Below are 24,893 nucleotides of genomic sequence, written 5' to 3'. Positions count from 1 at the left end.
CCCTGAGGTGATTCATCTCAGATAGGCAACCAGCTGAGAGAGTAGAACTGGGACGATAAACCAAATATTGTCGATACCGTACAACTTATCGGAGGCATTTTGCTGATATTGTTCATTACGATAAGTAGCATATACTAGAGAAATGTGAAGTTTGAAATGAAATCAGTTTGCTAATATAGGTGATTGTTAATGGGACAATTGATGGCTACAACCATCAGACTAGTTGTAGTAGTTTAAAGGATAATAAAATAAAACAACAGTGGTGCACATTAATGTTATAAACTTAGCGTTCTATTATCGTTATTGCATCAATTCAGGCTATTTTGAGAGAGAGAGAGAGAGAGAGAGAGAGGTCTGATTGAATAGATTAACATATCCTACCGTCTTCTCTCTTTGTTTAGGTTCAATTTGGTGATAAATCTCGCTAGGTAAAAGTATAAACACAGCCTGGCTTTGTACGTTTAGCCTATGTTCAAGAGTCAACAGTAACAGCCACAGACTGTTCTTTTAACTACAGATTCATATTTTGCTATTTATATAATTCAAGTTTTGCTCTACCAAGAACCTTGTGTTCTCTACTTGCGCTAATTGGAATATGCCATAATTGAATGTCCAACTAGTATCCTCCAAAGTCATATCTAGAGACTGTATGACTCTTGTTTCCACTGTTAACCGACGTCTCCCAGTATTAGTGACTTAGTAGACTGTTCTTCATCAGAATGTTCTGTTGTTATGTTTTCAGCAGTGGGGGATATTGGCACTTTAATTCAGGGTGATATGAGCCTGGGGGATGGCCTCTGACCCCTGGGGTGGCTGGTCCTCTGACCCCTGGGGTGGCTGGTTCTCTGACCCCTGGTGTGGCTGGTTCTCTGACTCCCCTCCAGAGGCCAAAGGCATTAGCTGTAATGTACAGTGCAGGCGTGGGGCGAATGGGGAAATAATCCTAATGATGGGGAAAATAGATCAGGGAGCCCCGCCACGTCCTTATGGCTCACTGAGGCCATCTCATTACTGTTGGGGGGACGGTGGCATGGGGGCCACGCCGCAGGTATACATCATACACACCAGCCATAAGCCTGGGATCAATCACACATGCTGTGAGCAAGGCCCACACAGCTTTATTCACTACACAGGAACAGACTGGTATTGTACAGCACTAGCTACACACTGGGCTGGGACACTGTACCGTATGTCTAGTACACTACCCAGAGCTGAACACAAGACTGATTCTAGACACTGACTACAGTGACTAATATACCCCGGTACTGGAGAGTATGAATACAGTCTAGTCAGTCTTTACTAACAGAATCTCCCTCATGAATTTGTCTCCTTCACTCTGAATAATCATGAGATATGTTGTGTTTTGCCTATTACTACTGTGTAGTGTACAAGCGACTGTCCCAGCAGACTCTATGGGTGAAGCGTCCCCACATCCACACAGGTCTCCACATGCCACCTCTAACCACCAATCCCATGTACCCCAACAATGGAGGGCTGGATTTCATGTTGTAATACCGCCCAAGGAACTCCTCTTTTCCCTTTCTCTATTTCTCTCTTTCTCTCAGGGACCAAATCCCCCCATTCAATTAGAGCCAATTGAGCTGACAGGTCCCCTCCCACTAAGACTGAGGAGCAGGCAGCGACTGAGGAGAGTGCCCTTTTAGGCCCATGTAGACATGTCTGTTGTGTGTTACCGTGGGTGCGAGTCAAAGCACCTGTCACGGCTCCTGGAAGTGGCTAATCCCCCAGTACACAGGGAGCCTAGCTTAGCACTTTAGAACAGAGAGGTTCAAGCCATCCCTAACCTTCTATTAAAAAAGCAGCAGCGCTGATTCCTGGTGGATGATTTCCAGTAGGGTTTTCTTATTTTGTTGTTATCTCAGACAAGTAAGAGTGCTATGTTCCTCCTTACGATAAATGGTTATTTCAAATATTTTTTGGGTCCATGAAAATGCTCTTTTATCCAACCAGACATCTCAATGGTGTACTTTTTGAGAGCACTGGGCAGTCTTTGTCTGAGAACCAATCCAGTAGAGAGGTTAAAGTGAAAGTTCACTCTTTTCCAAAACATAGTTCTCTTGAGAGTATATACAGAAAGTTCTGGAGCGGAATTAATATATGAGGAGAAACACTAACCAATAACAATCAGAGGGGCACACCAAAAACAGAGAAAACACACAGTGGTATTTAGGCTCCCGCCTCTCTCATAAATATCAATTTCAACATACAGCCGTGGTGATCAATATAATTTAAGCGATAGAATAGGACTTAGAGAGTTTGCTTTATCTAATTGCCTAAACTGAAAAATGAGCTCCCTGTGGCGGTTGTATTAGAGTGAGGGGTTTGGAGCTAAGGAGAGGAGGGGAGAGAGGGTGTGGGGGCTGATCAAGGGGATGCTCTCGTTTTGTCCACAGCATCCCATCAATCAACTCTAAGGACTCTGTCGGCCATCCGCAATTTGTCCCTGAGCTCCGGGACCAGCCCCCTCCACATCCCCAACCCCCCTACACACACTTGTGTGTGTATGTATGTATGTGTGTGTATATATATATATATATATATATATATATATATATATATATATATATATATATATATATACATACATACATACATACATACATACATACATACATACATACATACATACACACACACACACACACACACACACACACACACACACACACACACACCAACCCTCCTGCTGGTGAGGAGGCAGAGCAGAGCTCATTCTGTCACCACCTCGTTTTATAGTTGGGATCTGAAGGCTCTGAGTTATAAATTGTAGTGCATCATTATATTTTTTTAAGCTGAGAAATCTATTGTGTAGTTAACTTTGTGGCGCCGTGCATAACAGAAGGGAATAGATGGTTCTATTAGAGGTGAGGAGGGATTGGGCCTCCATCCATCTCACTGAATGCTCCAGCAGGTCCCCACGCTGCATTTACATATCTCTGTGTGGTCAGACGCCCCACACACACTGTCACTATCCATGCCAGCTGTAGTCCATTCACTAGGCAACCTTACTAAGTACTGTACCTACCGGTAGTGCTTTAGTTTTCTTTCTCCTCTTGAGAAAATGTATCGTAGATCAAGAGTTAGGATTTACAATAGATGGTGTGTAATCAAGTACTGACATTTTACCTAAGACAAAAACGATGATCATATTTGATTCAGTATCTTGCCTCCTCAACTCATTAGCTACTCCAATGATGGCTAACGATATCCGCTGCACTTTGAAGTACCTGCTCATGTATTGTATAATGTGTTAGTGCAGGAATAAAGAGGCACACCTCTGTGTGTTCCAGGGCCGGAATTTGCTGCACTGGGCCTGTGACAGAGGACACAAAGACCTGGTGTCTGTGTTACTGCAGAACAGTGCTGGCATTAACAGTCAGGTGAGTCTCTCACACACATACACAGACATCTGGGGATAGGGATCAAGGGGCACCTGATGCAGAAGTTCACGGGGTCAGATATTTTAGGAGATTTAAAGATTTCTGTGAGATTCACAATTGTGTTAAGAGGGGCATGACACCGACACAGTACACTCTGTCAACAGCCCACCACACACCTCCAGTTTATACAGTACACTCTGTCAACAGCCCACCACACACCTCCAGTTTATACAGTACACTCTGTCAACAGCCCACCACACACCTCCAGTTTATACAGTACACTCTGTCAACAGCCCACCACACACCTCCAGTTTATACAGTACACTCTGTCAACAGCCCACCACACACCTCCAGTTTATACAGTACACTCTGTCAAGAGCCCACCACACACCTCCAGTTTATTTTACTACACACCAGAAAGTCAATCGTCTGTATCCATGGAGGCCTAGTTTCTGTGGCTGGCCCAGGGGACTATAGGCCCGGTGACACACTCCCTAGAACCCTCTGAGCAGGTCTACTGTAATTCACTTTGTAATATCGACAAATCCCATGGGATTTATCCAACACACTAAGCAGGTAGACGTTGTTTAGTGACCTGGCTGTGTGGAGAAAAACCCTGAACGCCATTCAGGTTTAGAGGCAGGCAGCTTTGTCTTAAGCTGGCTGAACGATGCATTAATACTGTGGTGCATACAGTTGTGGGGCCAGGGGCTTTACTGCCCCACGGTAAGACAAATCAATTGGAAGTAATCAGGCAAATTGTTTGCATTATACAACCCATATAATCAGAACATTTGCAAATGACTTTCTTTTTTTGGCCTTGAACCTTTTTTTGTGTGGATGAAAACCAGAGCGCTGGCTTATAGAGAATTATCTTGGTCTGTCTAGCAGTGGCTATGGTCATGGTTTACAACATTACTACTTAAATGGAGGCATGTAAAATGCTGCATTGTAATTATAGAGAAGTGGAGCCTCTCTCTAAAGCCCATTGTAACATGTACTGTATTTAGCCTTCATTTATGAATAATAACAGTAGTTACAATAACAGTACACTGATATAAAAAAAAAGTGGTTAAATATGGTCAAATGTAATACCTGTACATCTCTGGCATCTCGGATGAATTTCAGACACATGCTCTGGGAGTATGTGTGCAATATGCATAGCTATACACATGCATACTATTTCCTAGTGTAGGTACCAGTAGGTGTAATTGAATGGCAGACAGTCCTTATTAAGACGCAGTGCGAGAGGTCACTCAGCAGTCCCTTTCAGGCCATTAGGACCCCAACGGTCATGTCTAGATGGGATACAGCTTTTGTCAAATTGACATCAAAAGTTTCTTTTATTTTTTGCATTTTAGCTAACCCTAAAACTTTTCCTATCCTTAACCTAATTCTCCTAACATGCTGCCTAAGTTCTCCTAAACCTGCCACGAAAGTCAATTTTGACAAAAGCTGTGTCCCTTCTAGACAAAACCCATCTTCTTTCTGTGGTCAGGAGTACCCAGTCAGCTGCCAGAGGGTAGATATTAAGGCAACTGGATTTTTGCACAATAATTATTGAGATCAGGCTTACGAGATGGCGTGGGGGTGGCCGAAAGGAAATACGACTAGCTAAATCATACAACAGTCTCTGCCAAATGATCATACAATGTAAACCCCACGTAACTTAGAGTCGATGGGGATATAAAGCCTGCTACTTCTTATTACATTCTATTAGATTGCTGTTCTCAGTCACTTTCTGGCCATGTTGAAATAGACTAGATGCCTTGGATGCTACATGCCTTTTCGCTGTTAAACTGGCAAACATACATGTGGTAAAAGTATCGTAGTAGGTATGTACAGTAGTAGGTTTGACATACAGTGGGGGCTGAAATGATTGACGCCCTTGATAAAGATGAGCAACAATGACTGTATCAAATAAATAATACAAATACTGAGAATTATTGTATGCTCCATAAAATGGGGAAATTATTTTATTCTAACACAATTGCTCAGAGAAATTGATTTTGTTTAACAAGTAAGATCATACCCCCAAGACATGCTAATCTCCCCTGTTATTGGTAATGGTGAACGGTTAGCATGTCGTGGGGCTATGATCTTTGACCCTCTGTAACTTTGTCACTCAACATTATTCATGATTCAATCAGGATTATCCGTAATCATGGTAGCATCCACATCAATGTAGAAGTGTTTAGAAACATATTCTATTCTTATTTATAATGAAAGTGACTCAACTTACACAATACATTTATTTATCATTAATTACCATTGGGCACAAAATAATCTGAAACACAACCAAAACGAACAGCAAATGCATCCAACAAGTTTGTAGAGTCACATGCTTGATGTAGTCATTCCGTGCGCCTGGAATTGAGTGTGTTAAATAATCCCGCTGCCCCCCCCTCCTCACAGCCTTTAGGGAACTGTCTCTCGCACTTGACTATTTTTTCCTCTTTTTTTCCCCCTTACTAGCTCTGACTTTGATGATGGCTACTTTATTGAGGAAAAATGTACTTACTGTGATATGTGCTTGTCCCACCTACTGTAGCCATTTTAAGATGAAATCAGTAAGTTGTTCTGGATAAGAGCGTCTGCTAAATGACTAAAATGTCAAATGTAATATGGGACCAAATAACTAAACGTATGAATAGTTTATTTATAAGAATCTTTAGGGGTGTCTAATTCTGACCCCTACCTTTTTTGAGAGAAAAAAAGTATTACCTGTTAAAAAATATATAATTCTCTGAGAAATTGTATTAGTATAAAATAATATCCCAATTTTGTGGGGATACAATATAGCTCAGTATTAGAATTATTTAATTTAAACTGTCTTTTTTTTTTCATCTTTATCAAGGGTGTTAATAATTTTGGAGCCCACTGTCAGGGCCAGCTCTAGCCTTTTTGGGGGCCCTAAGCAAGATTTGGTATCAAACTTGCACCTTGTGTATTCTACTATTCTAACTTTCAATAGTAAGTTGACACCCTGATGGAGGGTTGTGGCGGCCTGGGGCACTAAGCGACCACTTATGCCTGGAGCCGGCCCTGCCCACTGTATGTGTGTGTGTATATATAAAGTCAAGGGGTCTGAGTACTGTCCAAAGTGTGTGTGTGTGTGTGTGTGTGTGTAAACACTCAGCAAAAAAAGAAACGCCCCTTTTTCAGGACCCTGTCTTTCAAAGATAGTTCGTAAAATCCAAATAACTTCACAGATCTTCATTGTAAAGGGTTTAAACACTGTTTCCCATGCTTGTTCAATGAACCATAAACAATTAATGAACATGCACCTGCGGAACGGTCGTTAAGACACTAACAGCTTACAGACAGACGGTAGGCAATGAAGGTCATAGTTATGAAAACTTAGGACACTAAAGAGGCCTTTCTACTGACTCCCGAAAAACACCAAAAGAAAGATGCCCAGGGTCCCTGCTCATCTGTGTGAACGTGCCTTAGGCATGCTGCAAGGAGGCATGAGGACTGCAGATGTGGCCAGGGCAATAAATTGCAATATCCGTACTGTGAGACGCCTAAGACAGCGCTACAGGACGGACAGCTGATTGTCCTCGCAGTGGCAGACCACGTGTAACAACACCTGCACAGGATCGGTACATCCGAACATCACACCTGCGGGACAGGTACAGGATGGCAACAACAACTGCCCGAGTTACACCAGGAACGCACAATCCCTCCATCAGTGCTCAGACTGTCCGCAATAGGCTGAGAGAGGTTGGACTGAGGGCTTGTAGCCCTGTTGTAAGGCAGGTCCTCACCAGACATCACCGGCAATAACGTCGCCTATGGGCACAAACCCACCATCGCTGGACCAGACAGGACTGCTCTTCACTGACGAGTCACGGTTTTGTCTCACCAGGGGTGATGGTCGGATTCGTGTTTATTGTTGAAGGAATGAGTGTTATACCGAGGATGGTACTCTGGAGCGGGATCGATTTGGAGGTGGAGGGTCCATCAATCTCAACGCTGTGTGTTACAGGGAAGACATCCTCCTCCCTCATGTAGTACCCTTCCTGCAGGCTCATCCTGACATGACCCTCCAGCATGACAATGCCACCAGCCATACTGCTCGTTCTGTGTGTGTGATTTCCTGCAAGACCAGAATGTCAGTGTTCTGCCATGGCCAGCGAAGAGCCCGGATCTGAATCCCATTGAGCACGTCTGGGACCTGTTGGATCGGAGGGTGAGGGCTAGGGCCGTTTGCTGAAAATAAGCACAGTTGACAGTGAGAGGACATTTCTTTTTTGCTGAGTTTATATATATATATACAGTGCCTACGGAAAATATATATAAAGTTGAAGTCGGAAGTTTACATACACCTTAGCCAAATACATTAAAACTCAGTTTTTCACAATTCCTGACATTTTATCCTAGTAAAATTCCCTGTCTTAGGTCAGTTAGAATCAACACTTTATTTTAAGAACGTGAAATGTCAGAATAATAGTAGAGAATTATTTATTTTAGCTTTTATTTCGTTCATCACATTCCCAGTAGGTCAGAAGTTTACATACACTCAATTAGTATTTGGTAGCATTGCCTTTAAATTTAACTTGGGTCAAACATTTCGGGTAGCCTTCCACAGGCTTCCCACAATAAGTTGGGTGAATTTTGGCCCATTCCTCCTGACAGAGCTGGTGTAACTGAGTCAGGTTTGTAGGCCTCCTTGCTCGCACATGCTTTTTCAGTTCTGCCCACACATTTTCTATAGGATTGAGGTCAGGGCTTTGTGATGGCCACTCCAATACCTTGACTTTGTTGTCCTTAAGCCATTTTGCCACAACTTTGGAAGTATGCTTGGGGTCATTGTCCATTTGGAAGACCAATTGTGACCAAGCTTTAACTTCCTGACTGATGTCTTGAGAGATGTTGCTTCAATATATACACATAATATTCCCTCCTCATGATGCCATCTATTTTGTGAAGTGCACAAATCAATACTTTGTTAGAGCCACCTTTTGCAGGAATTACAGCTGCAAGCCTCTTGAGGTATGTCTCTATAAACTTGGCACATCTTGCCACTGGGATTTTTGCCCATTCTTCAAGGCAAAACTGCTCCAGCTCCTTCGAGTTGGATGGGTTCCGCTGGTGTACAGCAATCTTTAAGTCATACCACAGATTCTCAATTGGATTGAGGTCTGGGCTTTGACTAGGCCATTCCAAGACATTTAAATGTTTCCCCTTAAACCACTCGATTGTTACTTTAGCAGTATGCTTAGGGTCATTGTCCTGTTGGAAGGTGAACCTCCGTCCCAGTCTCAAATCTCTGGAAGACTGAAATGTCCCTGTATTTAGCACCATCCATTGTTCCTTCAATTCTGACCAGTTTCCCAGGCCCGGCTGATGAAAAACATCCCCACAGCATGATGCTACCACCACTGTTTGCATATTTGTGACCAGTTTCCCAGGCCCTGCTGATGGAAAAACATCCCCACAGCATGATGCTACCACCACTGTTTGCATATTTTTTTCTTTAAGCAATGGCTTTTTTCTGGCCACTCTTCAGTAAAGCCCAGCTCTGTGGAGTGTACGGCTTAAAGTGGTCCTATGGACACATACTCCAATCTCCGCTGTGGAGCTTTGCAGCTCCTTCAGGGTTATCTTTGGTCTCTCTTTGTTGCCTCTCTGATTAATACCCTCCTTGCCTGGTTTTGGTGGGCGGCCCTCTCTTGGCAGGTTTGTTGTGGGGCCATATTCTTTCAATTTTTTAATAATGGATTTAATGGTGCCCAGTGGGATGTTCAAAGTTTCTGAAAAAAAATGTACAACCCAACCCTGATCTGTACTTCTCCACAACTTGGTCCCTGACCTGTTTGGAAAGCTCCTTGGTCTTCATGGTGCCGCTTGCTTGGTGGTGCCTCTTGCTTGGTGGTGCGCCTTGCTTAGTTGTGTTGCAGACTCTGGGGCCTTTCAGAACAGGTGTGTGTATATATACTGAGATTGTGACAGATCATGTGACACTTAGATTGCACACAGGTGGACTTTATTTAACAAATTATTTGACTTCTGAAGGTAATTGGTTGCACCAGATCTTATTTAGGGGCTTCATAGCAAAGGGGTGAATACATATGCACACACCACTTTTCCGTTTATAATTTTTCTTTTTACATTTTTGTCTTTTTTTCATTTCATTTCACCAATTTGGACTATATTGTGTATGTCCATTACATGAAGTCCAAATAAAAATCTATTTAAATTTCAGGTTGTAATGCAACAAAATAGGAAAAACGCCAAGGGGGATGAATACTTTTGCAAGGCACTGTAGGTGGTGGTATACAGAAGATAGCCCTATTTGGTAAAAGACCAAGTCCATATTATGGCAAGAACAGCTCAAATAAGCAAAGAGAAACGACAGTCCATCATTACTTTAAGACATGAAGGTCAGTCAATATGGAACATTTCAAGAACTTTGAAGGTTTCTTGAAGTGCAGTCGCAAAAACCATCAAGCGTTATGATGAAACTAGCTCTCATGAGGACCGCCACAGGAAAGGAAGACCCAGATTTACCTCTGCTGCAGAGGATACGTTCATTAGAGTTACCAGCCTCAGAAATTGCAGCCCAAATAAATGCTTCACAGAGTTCAAGTAACAGACACATCTCAACATCAACTGTTCAGAGGAGACTGTGTGGATCAGGCCTCATGGTTGAATTGCTGCAAAGAAAACACTACTTAAGGACACCAATAATAAGAAGAGACTTGCTTGGACCAAGAAACACGAGCAATGGACATTAGACCGTGGAAATTTGTCCTTTGGTCTGATGTGTCCAAATTTGAGATTTTTGCTTCCAACTGGCGTGTCTTTGTGAAACTTAGGGTAGGTGAACGGATGATCTCCACATGTGTGGTTCCCACCATGAAGCATGGAGGAGGAGGTGTAATGGTGTGGGAGTGCTTTGCTGGTGACACTGTCTGTGATTTATTTAGAATTCAAAGCACACTTAACCAGCATGGCTACCACAGAATTCTGCAGCGATACGCCATCCCATCTGGTTTGCGCTTAGAGGGACTATCATTTGTTCTTCAACATGACAATGACCCGACACACCTCCAGGCTGTGTAAGGGCCTCCACAATCACCTGACCTCAACCCAATTGAGATGGTTTGGGATGAGTTGGACCGCAGAGTGAAGGAAAAGCAGCCAACAAGTGCCCAGCATATGTGGGAACTCCTTCAAGACTGTTGGAAAAGCATTCCAGGTGAAGCTGATTGAGAGAATGCCAAGAGTGTGCAAAGCTGTCATCAAGGCAAAGGGTGGCTACTTTGAGGAATCTCAAATATAAAATATATTTTGATTTGTTTAACACTTTTTTGGTCTCTACATGAATCCATATGTGTTATTTCATAGTTTTGATGTCTTCACTATTCTACAATTTAGAAAATTGTAGAAATATATGTGCAGTGAATTATAATATGTATAATTATATATATCATTGGCAGACTATCAAAGAATTTAAATTGTAAATGGTCCCGTGAATGTGAAAAGTCTCCACCATTTTACGTTCTCACATTCCTTTTGTCTGTGTATGATAGGCAGTAGAGGATGTTTGCTATTGGTTTTTTGGGGTATTGGATATCCCAGTAATCTGAACTGACCTCTGCCAACTGCCGTTAAATAAAGATAAAAGTGATTTATGTTTAATTTGTTGATTAAATAACAAACAACAAAAAATGCGTTCAGTGAAAATCGTTGAAAATTAATCAACTGATTGTTTCAGGGGATGTCCAAAACCGGTAACCTGCATTATGGACTGTTTGATTCTAATCTGGGATCAGAAGGGACTACAATAGGTAGCTCTGTCCATGAATACCCAGATCAACTGTATACCACCTGTCATCAGCAGAATGCCTCACACTGGCCCTTAACCACCGTATCACTGCTTCTCTACTGCACTTTAACAAATGAACCCCAGAAACTGGGCCGGATGGCAGAAGTAGGGTACCGTGTTTGTGAAGTCAGAAGCATAACTCAGTTATTTTATGTGGACTGACATTTAGTGTACTGCATTGTAATAAAGGCACATCCAAATATCCTCAAAATTCCATTATTTGTGAGGAGAGATAAACATGATCATTCAGTTTACAGGAATTTAAAAGTTGAAAAAAGTCTCTCTATGCATCCGGGCGTCAATCTAAGTAACATAATAAAACAATCCCCATCAAAATCCATCAGTTTAAGATAGAGATATCTCAATCCACTGCAACTGCCTATGTCGGCCTTCCATACAGTATCTGCGGTGAAAGGTGGCAGAGTTATAGCGGTGTTTGTCAGACCACGATAACGACTGTAGCGTCTGAACAGACGCCTACAAACGAATACCACTCTATGGAAATGGGACACTCACAAACACACAATGTTATCCTTTTTGTTATTTCATAGTTTGGATGTCTTCACTATTATTCTAAAAATAAAGAAAAACCCTTGAATGAGTAGGTGTGTCCAAACTTTTCACTGGTACTGTATATGCAGTGCCTTCAGAAAATAATCACACCACTTGACTCTTTCCACATTTTGTTGTTACATCTTGAATTTAAAATGTATTAAATTATTAATGATGTTTTTAGAATTTTTTACAAATTCATTAAAAATGAAAAGCTGAAATGTCTTGAGTTAAGTATTCAAATAAAATGTTATTGGTTGCGTACACATACAGTTGAAGTGGGAAGTTTACATACACTTAGGTTGGAGTCATTAAAACTCGTTTTTCCACCACTCCACACATTTCTTGTTAATTACATCTAGATGTTCCGCTAGCGGAACACCGCTCCAATATCCAATGATAGGGCGTGGCGCGAATGACAAATTCCTCAAAAATCAAAAAACTTCCATTTTTCAAACATATGACTATTTTACACCATTTTAAAGACAAGACTCTCCTTTATCTAACCACATTGTCCGATTTCAAAAAGGCTTTACAACGAAAGCAAAACATTAGATTATGTCAGGAGAGTACCCAGCCAGAAATAATCACACACCCATTTTTCAAGCTAGCATATAATGTCACAAAAACCAAAACCACAGCTAAATGCAGCACTAACCTTTGATGATCTTCATCAGATGACACTCCTAGGACATTGTTATACAATACATGCATGTTTTGTTCAATCAAGTTCATATTTATATCAAAAACCAGCTTTTTACATTAGCATGTGACGTTCAGAACTAGCATACCCACCGAACACTTCCGGTGAATTTACTAAATTACCCACGATAAACGTTCACAAAAAACAACAATTATTTTAAGAATTATAGATACAGAACTCCTTTATGCAATCGTGGTGTCCGATTTTAAAATAGCTTTTCGGTGAAAGCACATTTTGCAATATTCTGAGTAGATAGCCCGGCCATCACCATTGCCAGGTCGCAATTGTAAATGAGAACTTGTTCTCAACTTGCCTACCTGGTTAAATAAAGGTGAAATAAAAATAAATAAATAAATCACAGGCTAGCTATTTTGACACCCACCAAGTTTGGCACTCACCAAACTCAGATTTACTATAAGAAAAATTGGATTACCTTTGCTGTTCTTCGTCAGAATGCACTCCCAGGACTTCTAGTTTACACCCAATGTTGTTTTGGTTCCAAATAATCCATAGTTATATCCAAATAGCGGCGTTTTGTTCTTGCGTTCAAGACACTATCCGAAGGGTGACGCGCCGGCGCGTATCGTGACAAAAAAATTCTAAATATTACATTACCGTACTTCGAAGCATGTCAAACGCTGTTTAAAATCAGTTTTTATGCAATTTATCTCTTAAAATAGCGATAATATTCCAACCGGGAGACGTCATTTTCGTTCAAAGACTGAAAATGTAAAATGGACTCTTCACGTGCACGCGCGCACCGTTTCATTGTTCTCAGATCGACCAATACCCAAATGCGCTACTGTTTTTCAGCCAGGGACCGCAGAGTCATCATTCCCCATTCTGGCGCCTTCTGAGAGCCTATGGGAGCCTTAGAAAGTGTCACGTTACAGCAGAGATCCTCTGTTTTTGATAGAGATGACAAAGAAGGCCAAGAAATGGTCAGACAGGGTACTTCCTGTTTAGAATCTTCTCAGGTTTTGGCAGCCATTTGAGTTCTGTTATACTCAAAGACACCATTCAAACAGTTTTAGAAACTTTGGAGTGTTTTCTATCCAAAGCTACTAATTATATGCATATTCTAGTTTCTGGGCAGGAGTAATAACCAGATTAAATCGGGTACGTTTTTTATCCGGCCGTGAAAATACTGCCCACTATCCATAACAAGTTAACAAACTATAGTTTTGGCAAGTCGGTAAGGACATCTACTTTGTGTATGACACAAGTAATTTTTCCAACAATTGTTTACAGACAGATTATTTCACTTATAATTCACTGTATCACAATTCCAGTGGGTCAGAAGTTTACATACACTATGTTGACTGTGCCTTTTAAACGGCTTGGAAAATTCCAGAAAATTATGTCATGACTTTAGAAGCTTCTGATAGGCTAATTGACATAATTCGAGTCAATTGGAGGTGTACCTGTGGATGTATTTCAAGGCCTACCTTCAAATGCAGTGCCTCTTTGCTTGACATCATGGGAAAATCAAAAGAAATCAGCCAAGACCTCAGAAACAAATTGTAGACCTCCACAAGTCTGGTTCATCCTTGGGAGCAATTTCCAAATGCCTGAAGGTACCACGTTCATCTGTACATACAATAGTACGCAGGTATAAACACCATGGGACAATGCAGCCGTCATACCGCTCAGGAAGGAGAATGAATGTACTTTGGTGCAAAAAGTGCAAATCAATCCCAGAACAACAGCAAAGGACCTTGTGAAGATGCTGGCGGAAACAGGTACAAAAGTATCTATATCCACAGTAAAACGAGTCCTATATCGACATAACCTGAAAGGCCGCTCAGCAAGGAAGAAGCCACTGCTCCAAAACCGCCATAAAAAAGCCAGACTACGGTTTGCAACTGCGCATGGGGACAAAGATCGTACTTTTTGGAAATCTCCTCTGGTCTGATGAAACAATAATTGGCCATAATGACCATCGTTATATTTGGAGGAAAAAGGGGGAGGGGGAAAAGGGGGTGGCTTGCAAGCCGAAGAACACCATCCCAACCGTGAAGCACGGGGGTGGCAGCATCATGTTGTGGGGGTTCTTTGCTGCAGGAGGGACTGGTGCACTTCACAAAATAGATGGCATCATGAGGTAGGAAAATGATGTGGATATATTGAAGCAACATCTCTCAAGACATCAGTCAGGAAGTTAAAGCTTGGTCGCAAATGGGTCTTCCAAATGGACAATGACCCCAAGCATATTTCTAAAGTTGTGGCAAAATGGCTTAAGGACAACAAAGTCAAGGTATTGGAGTGGCCATCACAAAGCTTTGACCTCAATCTTATGGAAAATTTGGTGGCAGAACTGAAAAAGCGTGTGCGAGCAAGGAGGCCTACAAACCTGACTCAGTTACACCAGCTCTGTCAGGAGGAATGGGCCAAAATTCACCCAACTTATTGTGGGAAGCTTGTGGAAGGCTACCCAAAATGTTTGACCCAAGTTAAACAATTTAAAGGCAATGCTACCAAATACTAATTGAGTGCATGTAAACTTCTGACCCACTGGGAATGTGATGAAAGAAATAAAAGCTGAAATAAATCTTTCTCTCTACTATTATTCTGGCCTTTCACATTCTTAGGATCACCACTTTATTTTAACTGACCTAAAACAGGGAATTTGTACTAGGATTAAATGTCAGGAATTGTGAAAATCAGCGTTTTAAATGTATTTGGCAAAGGTGTATGTAAACTTCAGACTTCAACTGTATCTACTTCAACTGTATTTAGCAGATTTTCAGAAGGCTTTCGACTCTGTCAATCACCACATCCTCATCGGCAGACTCAATAGCCTTGGTTTCTCAAATGATTGCCTCGCCTGGTTCACCAACTACTTCTCCGATTAGAGTTCAGTGTGTCAAATCGGAAGGCCTGTTGTCCAGGCCTCTGGCAGTCTCTATGGGGGTGCCATAGTGTTCAATTCTTGGGCCGACTCTTTTCTCTGTATACATCAATGATGTCGCTCTTGCTGCTGGTGAGTCTCTGATCCACCTCTACGCAGACGACACCATTCTGTATACTTCTGGCCCTTCTTTGGACTCTGTGTTAACTACCCTCCAGACGAGCTTCAATACCATACAACTTTCCTTCCGTGGCCTCCAACTGCTCTTAAATACAAGCAAAACTAAATGCATGCTCTTCAACCGATTGCTGCCTGCACCTGCCCGCCCATCCAGCATCACTACTCTGGACGGTTCTGACTTAGAATATGTAGACAACTACAAATACCTAGGTGTCTGGTTAGACTGTAAACTCTCCTTCCAGACTCACATCAAACATCTCCAATCCAAAGTTAAATCTAGAATTGGCTTCCTATTTCGCAACAAAGCATCTTTCACTCATGCTGCCAAACATACCCTCGTAAAACTGACCACCACCCTATCGATCCTCGACTTCGGCGTTGTCATTTACAAAATAGCCTCCAATACCCTATTCAATAAATTGGATGCAGTCTGTCACAGTGCCATCCGTTTTGTCACCAAAGCTCCATATACTACCCACCACTGCGACCTGTACGCTCTCGTTGGCTGGCCCTCGCTTCATACTCGTCGCCAAACCCACTGGCTCCAGGTCATCTACAAGACCCTGCTAGGTAAAGTTCCCCCTTATCTCAGCTCGCTGGTCACCATAGCAGCACCCACCTGTAGCACGCGCTCCAGCAGGTATATCTCTCTGGTCACCCCCAAAGCCAATTCCTCCTTCGGCCGCCTCTCCTTCCAGTTCTCTGCTGCCAATGATTGGAACGAACTACAAAAATCTCTGAAGCTGGAGACTCATATCTCCCTCACTAGCTTTAAGCACCAGCTGTCAAAGCAGCTCACAGATTACTGCACCTGTACATAGCCCATCTATAATTTAGCCCAAACAACTACCGCTTCCCCTACTGTATTTATTTATTTAGCTCCTTTGCACCCCATTATTTTTATTTCTACTTTGCACTTTCTTCCACTGCAAATCTACCATTCCAGTGTTTTACTTGCTATATTGTATTTACTTCGCCACCATGGCCTTTTTTGCCTTTACCTCCCTTATCTCACCTCATTTGCTCACTTTGTATATAGACTTATTTTTCTACTATATTATTGACTGTATGTTTGTTTTACTCCATGTGTAACTCTGTGTTGTTGTATGTGTCAATCTGCTTGCTTTATCTTGGCCAGGTCGCAATTGTAAATGAGAACTTGTTCTCAATTTGCCTACCTGGTTAAATAAAGGTGAAATAAAAATAAATAAAATAAAATGTTATTGCAGGTGTAGTGAAATGCTTATGCCAACAGTGCAATAATAGCTGACAATACAAAACAATACACTCAAATGTAATGTCAGAGTCTGGGATATAAATGTTCAGTATGTGTACACTACCGGTCAAAAGTTAACACCTACTCATTCAAGGGTTTTTTTCTTCATTTTTACTATTTTCTACATTGTAGAATAATAGTGAAGACATCAAACTATGAAATAACACACATGGAATCATGTATTAACCAAAAAAGTGTTCAAATAGCCACCCTTTGCCTTGATGACAGCTTTGCACACTCATAGCATTCTCTGAACCAGCTTCACCTAGAATGCTTTTCCAACAGTCTTGAAGGAGTTCCCACATATGCTGAGCACTTGTTGGCTGCTTTTCTTTCACTCTGCTGTCCAACTCATCCCAAATCATCTCAATTGGGTTGAGGTCGGGTGATTGTGGAGGCCAGGTCATCTGATGCAGCACTCATCACTCTCCTTGGTAAAATAGCCCTTCCACAGCCTGGAGGTGTGTTGAGTCATTGTCTTGTTGAAAAACAAATGATAGTCCCACGAAGCCCAAACCAGAATGCTGTGGTATCCATGCTGGTTAAGTGTGCCTTGGATTCTAAATAAATCACAGACACTGTCACCAAGAAAGCACCCCCACACCATAACACCTCCTCCTCCATGCTTTACGGTGGAAAATACACCTGCGGAGCTCATCCGTTCACCCACACCCCGTCTCACAAAGAGACGGCGGTCGGAAACAAAATTCTCACATTTGGAATCCAGACCAAAGAACAAATTTCCACCGGTCTAATGTCCATTGCCCGTGTTTCTTGGCCCAACCAAGTATTTTCTTCTTATTGGTGTCCTTTAGTAGTGGTTTCTTTGCAGCAATTTGGCCATGAAGGCCTGATTCACACAGTCTCCTCTGCAGGGGTAACTCTGGGTCTTCCTTTCCTGTGGCCGTCCTCATGAGAGCCAGTTTCATCATAGGCTTGATGGTTTTTGCGATTGCACTTGAAGAAACTTTCAAAGTTCTTGAAATGTTCCGTGTTGACGGACCTTTATGTCTTAAAGTAATGATGGACTGTCGTTTCTCTTTGCTTATTTGAGCTGTTCTTGACATAATATGGACTTGGTCTTTTACCAAATAGGGCTATCTTTTGTATACCCCCCTACCTTGTCACAACACAACTGATTGGCTCAAACGCATTAAGAAGGAAAGAAATTCCACAAATTAACTTTTAACAAGGCACAAATCAAATGTTATTTGTCACATGAGCCGAATACAACAGGTGTAGACCTTACTGTTTACTTACAAGCCCTTAACCAACAATGCAGTTTTAAGAAAAAAAGTGTTAAAGTATTTACTAAAATAAACTGAAGTAAAAAATAAATAGATCAAATAAAAATGTATTCCAGGTGACTACCTCATGAAGCTGGTTGAGAGAATGCCAAGAGTGTGCAAAGCTGTCATCAATGCAGGCAGTTGACACTGAGGTGGAGTCATAACCAAAATATATTTTGGTTTGTTTAACACTTTTCTGGTCTCTACATGATTCCATGTGTTATTTCATAGTTTTGATGTCATCACTATTATTCTACAATGTAGAAAATAGTAAAAAATAAAGAAGAACCCTTGAATGAGTAGGTGTGTCCAACCTTTTGACTGGTATATGTTTTTTATTTTCGGGATGGAAAAACGCATTCAGTTTGAACTTAAAGGACTAAAACCAGATATAAAGTATGTAGAAAAGATAATGGACCTACAGTGCATTCGGAAAGTTTTCGGACCCCTTGACTTTTTCCACATTTTGTTACATAATGATGAAGTAAAAACTGTTTTTTAGACATGCTTGCAAATGTATATTTTTTTTTTAAATGTTTATATCTCATTTACATAAGTATTCAGACCCTTTGCTTTGAGAGTTGAAGTTAAGAACAGGTGCATCCTGTTTCCATTGATCATCCGTGAGATGTTTCTACAACTTGGAGTTTACCTGTGGTAAATTTAAATTGATTGGACATGATTTGGAAAGGCACTCACCTGTCTATATAAGGTCCCACAGTTGACTGCATGTCAGTGCAAAAACCAAGCCATGAGGTCGAAGGAATTGTCTGCAGAGCTCAGAGACAGGATTGTGTCGAAGCGCAGATCTGGGAAAGGGTACCAAAACATTTCTGCAGCATTGAAGGTCCCCAAGAACACAGTGGTCTCCATCATTCTTAAATGGAATAAGTTTTGAACCACTCAGACTCAGAGAGGTGACCAAGAACCCAATGGTTACTATGACAGACCTCCAGAGTTCCTCTGTGGAGATGGTTGTCCTTCTGGAAGGTTCTCCCATCTCTGCAATACTCTACCAATCAGGCCTATATGGTAGAGTGGCCAGACGGAAGCCACTCTTCAGTAAAAGACACATGACAAACCACTTGGAGTTTGCCAAAAGGCACCTAAAGGACTTTCAGACCATGAGAAACAAGGTTCTCTGGTCTGATGAAACCAAGATTGAACTCTTTGGCCTGAATGCCAAGCGTCACGTCTGGAGAAAACATGGCACTAGCCCTACGGTGAAGCATGGTGGTGGCAGCATCATGCTGTGGGGATGTTTTTCAGTGGCCGGGACTGGAAGACTAGTCAGAATCAAGGGAAAGATGAACGGAGCAAAGTACAGAGAGATCCTTGATGAAAACCTGTTCCAGAGTGCTCAGGACCTCAGACTGGGGTGAAGGTTCACCTTCCAACAGGACAACAACCCTAAACACAAAGCCAAGACAACGCAGGAGTTGCTTCGGGAAAAGTCTCTGAATGTCCTTGAGTGGCCCAACCAGAGCCCAGACTTGAACCTGATTGAACATCTCTAGAGAGACCTGAAAATAGCTTTGCAGCGATGCTCCCAATCCAACCTGACAGAGCTTGAGAGGATATGCAGAGAGGAATGTGAGAAACTCCCCAAATACAGGTGTGTCAAGCTTGTAGCATCATACCCAAGAAGTCTATAATCACTGCCAAAGGTGCTTCAACAAAGTATTGAGTAAAGGGTCTGAATATTTATGTAAATGTGATATTTCAGGGTTTTTTTAATGTCTAAAAACCTATTTTTGCTTTGTCATTATGGAGTATTGTGTGTAGATTGATGAGGGGGAAAGAATTATTTAAGAATAAGGCTGTAACAAAATGTGGAAAAGGCAAGGGGTCTGAATTCTTTCCAAATGCACTGTGTGTGTGTGTATGTATGTGTGTGTGTGTGTATATATATATATATATATATATATTATTTTATTTATTTCTTCCCCCCTTTTTCTCCCCGTTTTCGATTTTGTCTCATCGCTGTAACTCCCCAACGGGCTCGGGAGTGGAAGGTCGAGTCATGCGTCCTCCAAAACATGACATGACCCACCAAACCGCGCTACTTAACACCCGCCCATTTAACCTGGATGCCTGCTGCACCAATGTGTCAGAGGAAACGCCGTTCACCTGACGACCGGGATCAGCCTGAAGGCGCCCGGCCCGCCATAAGGAGTCGCTAGAGCGTGATGAGCCAAGTAAAGCCCCCCTGGCCAAACCCTCCCCTAACCCGGACGACGCTGGGCCAATTGTGCGCCGCCCTATGGGACTCCCGATCACGGCCGATTGTGATACAGCCTGGGATCGAACCTGGGTCTGTAGCGACACCTCTAGCTGCATGGCAAAATGTGTAGAATTGCAGGAAATTAGCTTTTAAATGCAATCATGTCTCTACACTGCCAAGATGGGGGCCTCTAAAATGTTCCTAAATAATTGTACACACTGACAGGCCGACCATGCTCATTGCCAAGCCCCTGCAAAACCCCCTGCCACGCCCACCACCTAAGCCACTTTTTGATCCAGGATAAACTCTGATTGCTATGTGCACAGCCAATCTCACTAAAGTAAGTAAGGCCTAAAGAGTCCTTTTCATTGGTCAAGGCTCAGACATGCTGGCCTCCTCGTTGAGATTTTGTGTCAAACAAACAAGCAGCAATCTGGCTGTGGCCTGGCTGGCTGGGGAATGGGCTGTAGTGGGATATGCAGGTAGCAACAAAAGCACAATTTAAGACTTAAGCTAGGCTGATTACAGATCAGAAACATGTAAACAATTTGGGAGGTTTGGAATTGGTCAGATTTAATCTCATAAAAAGGGTATGAGGGTAAGGTGCATGTAAGGCAACAGGCAACAATCACAAATAGAAACAGTTTGAAGAGAAAGACACAAAAAAGTAGAGGGAGGAAGAGAGAGGCGGAGGGGCAACCAGGAGGAAGACTACAGTGAGGTGAAGTGGAAGAATCTGCAATTTATATTGGCAGGTTGTAAATTCAGTTTGTGTGTGGGGCTGGATTAAATAATATCCAGACTGAATCTAGTCCTGTCCTCTGCATGTGGTTTGTGACAGTGGCTGTCCATGTGTGTGCATGGCTGGCTGAGCCGGGGACTGTGTGTGTGGCTCTTTACTTTGTATTAAAACAACATGATCCATGAGACGCAGAGGGTGATTCCCAGCACCACTAATTCTAATTAATCCACTCCAGGCCTCGGCCACGCCGGGCTAAAGCGCTCGCAGTCTATCAGATAGAAATTCATAACTTAATTGAGGTCAAAGCCGAGAGCCGAGAGAACAAAAGTCTCTGGCTGGGACCAGGTAGATCAATAGTAATAAATATCTGGCTGGGCTACAACTAGTTCATGGCCACGCATTATGTGGGACAGACAGCGGCATCACAGGGCAGAGGGGCAAGAGGGGACGGAATACAGGCAGTGGGGACTCCATGTTGGTGTCCTATCTCCTAGAGGGTTTCTGTACTTTACTGTTGGCTGCAACTGCGGATTGACTAGGGAAGTAGTTTAGGTAGTTCTTACTCTGACATATAGACATTCACATCAGACTACTCTTCTACCACACTTGGTATTGAGTGCTGATTGGCAGGTCAGCGTGCACGTCAGCAACAAGGGCTGTGTGTGTGTTTGATTTGTGATGCCGTAAGTGTTCTTTTTCTGTACGACCTCTTAGACTATAAACACATTGATTTGATATTGATGTGAGGAGAAATGAAATCTTTGCTAAGTGCTTAAGTGCCCCCTGGCCTGTATACATATTTAGTGTCAATGTAGTGGATTGTTGATATGGCTAGATAGGGACCTTGGCAGTTTGTTGGGTTGTGTGAAGACAAGCAAAACATTCTCAGACAATATCTGGACAGTGATGCATGTTTTGCTATAGCTGTTGTGTGTCAGGATCACACTTGAGAAGTAGCGTTGTCTATATGGCTTTATTGTGTGTATTCTTTTGTCGTGACTTTACTTTCATTAATCTGATGACTGTTATTTATCTAATCAACTAACTATGTTTAATTATTACCTGATTTGAAATTAATCATGTAACAATTAACTCATTTGGATTTGGGGCACCACGAGAGCAGTTGTTTAAACAGTTACCATCTCCCGAATTAAACTCTAAAGGTCTTTACCTATCACATTCATAGAACAGTCAATGTATTAATCATAACCTCGTATCATATCATCATTCTGAACAGTCGTAACCTCCTGCATCTGCAAAAACCCCAGCCTTACTTATGATTTAGTACTACACAAATTGGTTTAATTATTTATTTACTAGCTAACTAAATGATAACACATGATGAACATACACACTTAACCTGTTGGGGCTAGGGGGCAGTATTTTCACGGCTGGATAAAAAACGTACCCGATTTAATCTGGTTACTAATCCTACCCAGTAACTAGAATATGCATATACTTATTATATATGGATAGAAAACACCCTAAAGTTTCTAAAACTGTTTGAATGGGAGTATAACAGAACTCAAATGGCAGGTCAAAACCTGAGAGATTCCTTTACAGGAAGTGGCCTGTCTGACCATTTCTGGAACTTCTTTGCCATCTCTATCTTTTACAAAGGATCTCTGCTCTAACGTGACACTTCCTACGTCGTCCATGGGCGCTCAGAGCCCGGGAAAAAACAGAATGTCGTCATCCCAGCCCCAGGCTGAAACACATTATCGCCTTTCTCAAGTGGCCGATCAAGGGACTGTGGGCTTAGGCGCGTGACCTGGCCGCCCCCGTCTTTGTGATTTTTTTCCTCTGTTTGCCTGAAAAGGAGATTCCCGGTCGGAATATTATCGCTTTTCTACGAGAAAAATGGCATAAAAATTTATTTTAAACAGCGGTTGACATGCTTCGAAGTACGGTAAAGGAATATTTAGACATTTTTTGTCACGAAATGCGCCATGCGCACGACCGTTATTTACCATTTCGGATAGTTTCTGGAACGCACGGACAAAACGACGCTATTCGGATATAACGATGGATTATTTGGGACCAAACCAACATTTGTTATTGAAGTAGATGTCCTGGGAGTGCATTCTGACGAAGAACAGGAAAGGTAAGACCATTTTTCTTATAGTAAATCTGATTATGGTGAATGCTAAACTTGCTGGGTGTCTAAATAGCTAGCCCTGTGATGCCGGGCTATGTACTTAGAATATTGCAAAATGTGCTTCATCCGAAAAGCTATTTTAAAATCGGACATATCGAGTGCATAGAGGAGTTCTGTATCTATAATTCTTAAAATAATTGTTATGCTTTTTGTGAACGTTTATCGTGAGTAATTTAGTAAATTCACCGGAGGTTTTGCGGGGGTATGCTAGTTCTGAACGTCACATGCTAATGTAAAAAAGCTGGTTTTTGATATAAATATGAACTTGATTGAACAAAACATGCATGTATTGTATAACATAATGTCCTAGGTGTGTCATCTGATGAAGATCATCAAAGGTTAGTGCTGCATTTAGCTGTCTTCTGGGTTTTTGTGACATTATATGCTAGCTTGAAAAATGGGTGTCTGATTATTTCTGGCTGGGTAGTCTGCTGACATAATCTAATGTTTTGCTTTCGTTGTAAAGCCTTTTTGAAATCGGACAGTGTGGTTAGATTAACGAGAGTCTTGTCTTTAAATAGCTGTAAAATAGTCATATGTTTGAGAAATTGAAGTAATAGCATTTCAAACGTTTTGAAAATCGCGCCACAGGATTCAACTGGCTGTTACATAGGTGGGACGAATTCGTCCCACCTAGCCCAGAGAGGTTAACCTCTTACATCTAGACGTTCCGCTAGCGGAACACCTGCTCCAATATCCAATGATAGGCGTGGCGCGAATTACAAATTCCTCAAAAATACAAAAACTTCAATTTTTCAAACATATGACTATTTCACAGCATTTTAAAGACAAGACTCTCCTTTATCTAACCACACTGTCTGATTTCAAAAAGGCTTTACAGCGAAAGCAAAACATTAGATTATGTCAGCAGAGTACCCAGCCAGAAATAATCAGACACCCATTTTTCAAGCTAGCATATAATGTCACAAAAACCCAGAAGACAGCTAAATGCAGCACTAACCTTTGATGATCTTCATCAGATGACACACCTAGGACATTATGTTATACAATACATGCATGTTTTGTTCAATCAAGTTCATATTTATATCAAAAAACAGCTTTTTACATTAGCATGTGACGTTCAGAACTAGCATACCCCCCGCAACCTTCCGGGGAATTTACTAACAATTTACTAAATTACTCACGATAAACGTTCACAAAAAGCATAACAATTATTTTAAGAATTATAGATACAGAACTCCTCTATGCACTTGATATGTCCAATTTTAAAATAGCTTTTTGGTGAAAGCACATTTTGCAATATTCTAAGTACATAGCCCAGCCATCACGGGCTAGCTATTTAGACACCTGGCAAGTTTAGCCTTCACCAAAATCAGATTTACTATTACAAAAGTTTGATTACCTTTTGTTGTCTTCGTCAGAATGCACTCCCAGGACTGCTACTTCAATAACAAATGTTGGTTTGGTCCAAAATAATCCATCGTTATATCCGAATAGCGGCGTTTTGTTCATGCGTTCCAGAAACTATCCGAAATGGTAAATCAGGGTCGCGCGCATGGCGCAATTCGTGACAAAAAAATTCTAAATATTCCATTACCGTACTTCGAAGCATGTCAACCGCTGTTTAAAATCAATTTTTATGCAATTTATCTCGTAAAAAAGCGATAATATTCTGACCGGGAATCTCCTTTTCTGCAAACAGAGGAAAAAACACAAAGA

General features: G+C 41.7%; 1 protein-coding gene across 2 annotated transcripts in view; it reads left to right on the top strand.

Annotated features, from left to right (window-relative positions):
* Positions 1 to 24,893, top strand: part of acbd6 (acyl-CoA binding domain containing 6) — a 77,535-nt gene that overhangs the window by 18,754 nt on the left and 33,888 nt on the right. Inside the window, exon 6 of one of the 2 annotated variants that reach the window (XM_014216695.2) lies at positions 3,312 to 3,401. The exons of the other annotated variant lie outside the window; for it this stretch is intronic. Coding sequence (XP_014072170.1) covers positions 3,312 to 3,401 — 90 coding nt within the window. The remainder of the gene's footprint in view (positions 1 to 3,311; positions 3,402 to 24,893) is intronic. 2 annotated transcript variants of the gene reach the window in all.

The sequence above is a fragment of the Salmo salar genome, chromosome ssa10 (genome assembly GCF_905237065.1).
Source record: "Salmo salar chromosome ssa10, Ssal_v3.1, whole genome shotgun sequence".
In the NCBI taxonomy this organism is placed as follows: Eukaryota; Metazoa; Chordata; class Actinopteri; order Salmoniformes; family Salmonidae; genus Salmo; species Salmo salar.
This window is presented reverse-complemented; position numbering and strand designations above follow the sequence as displayed.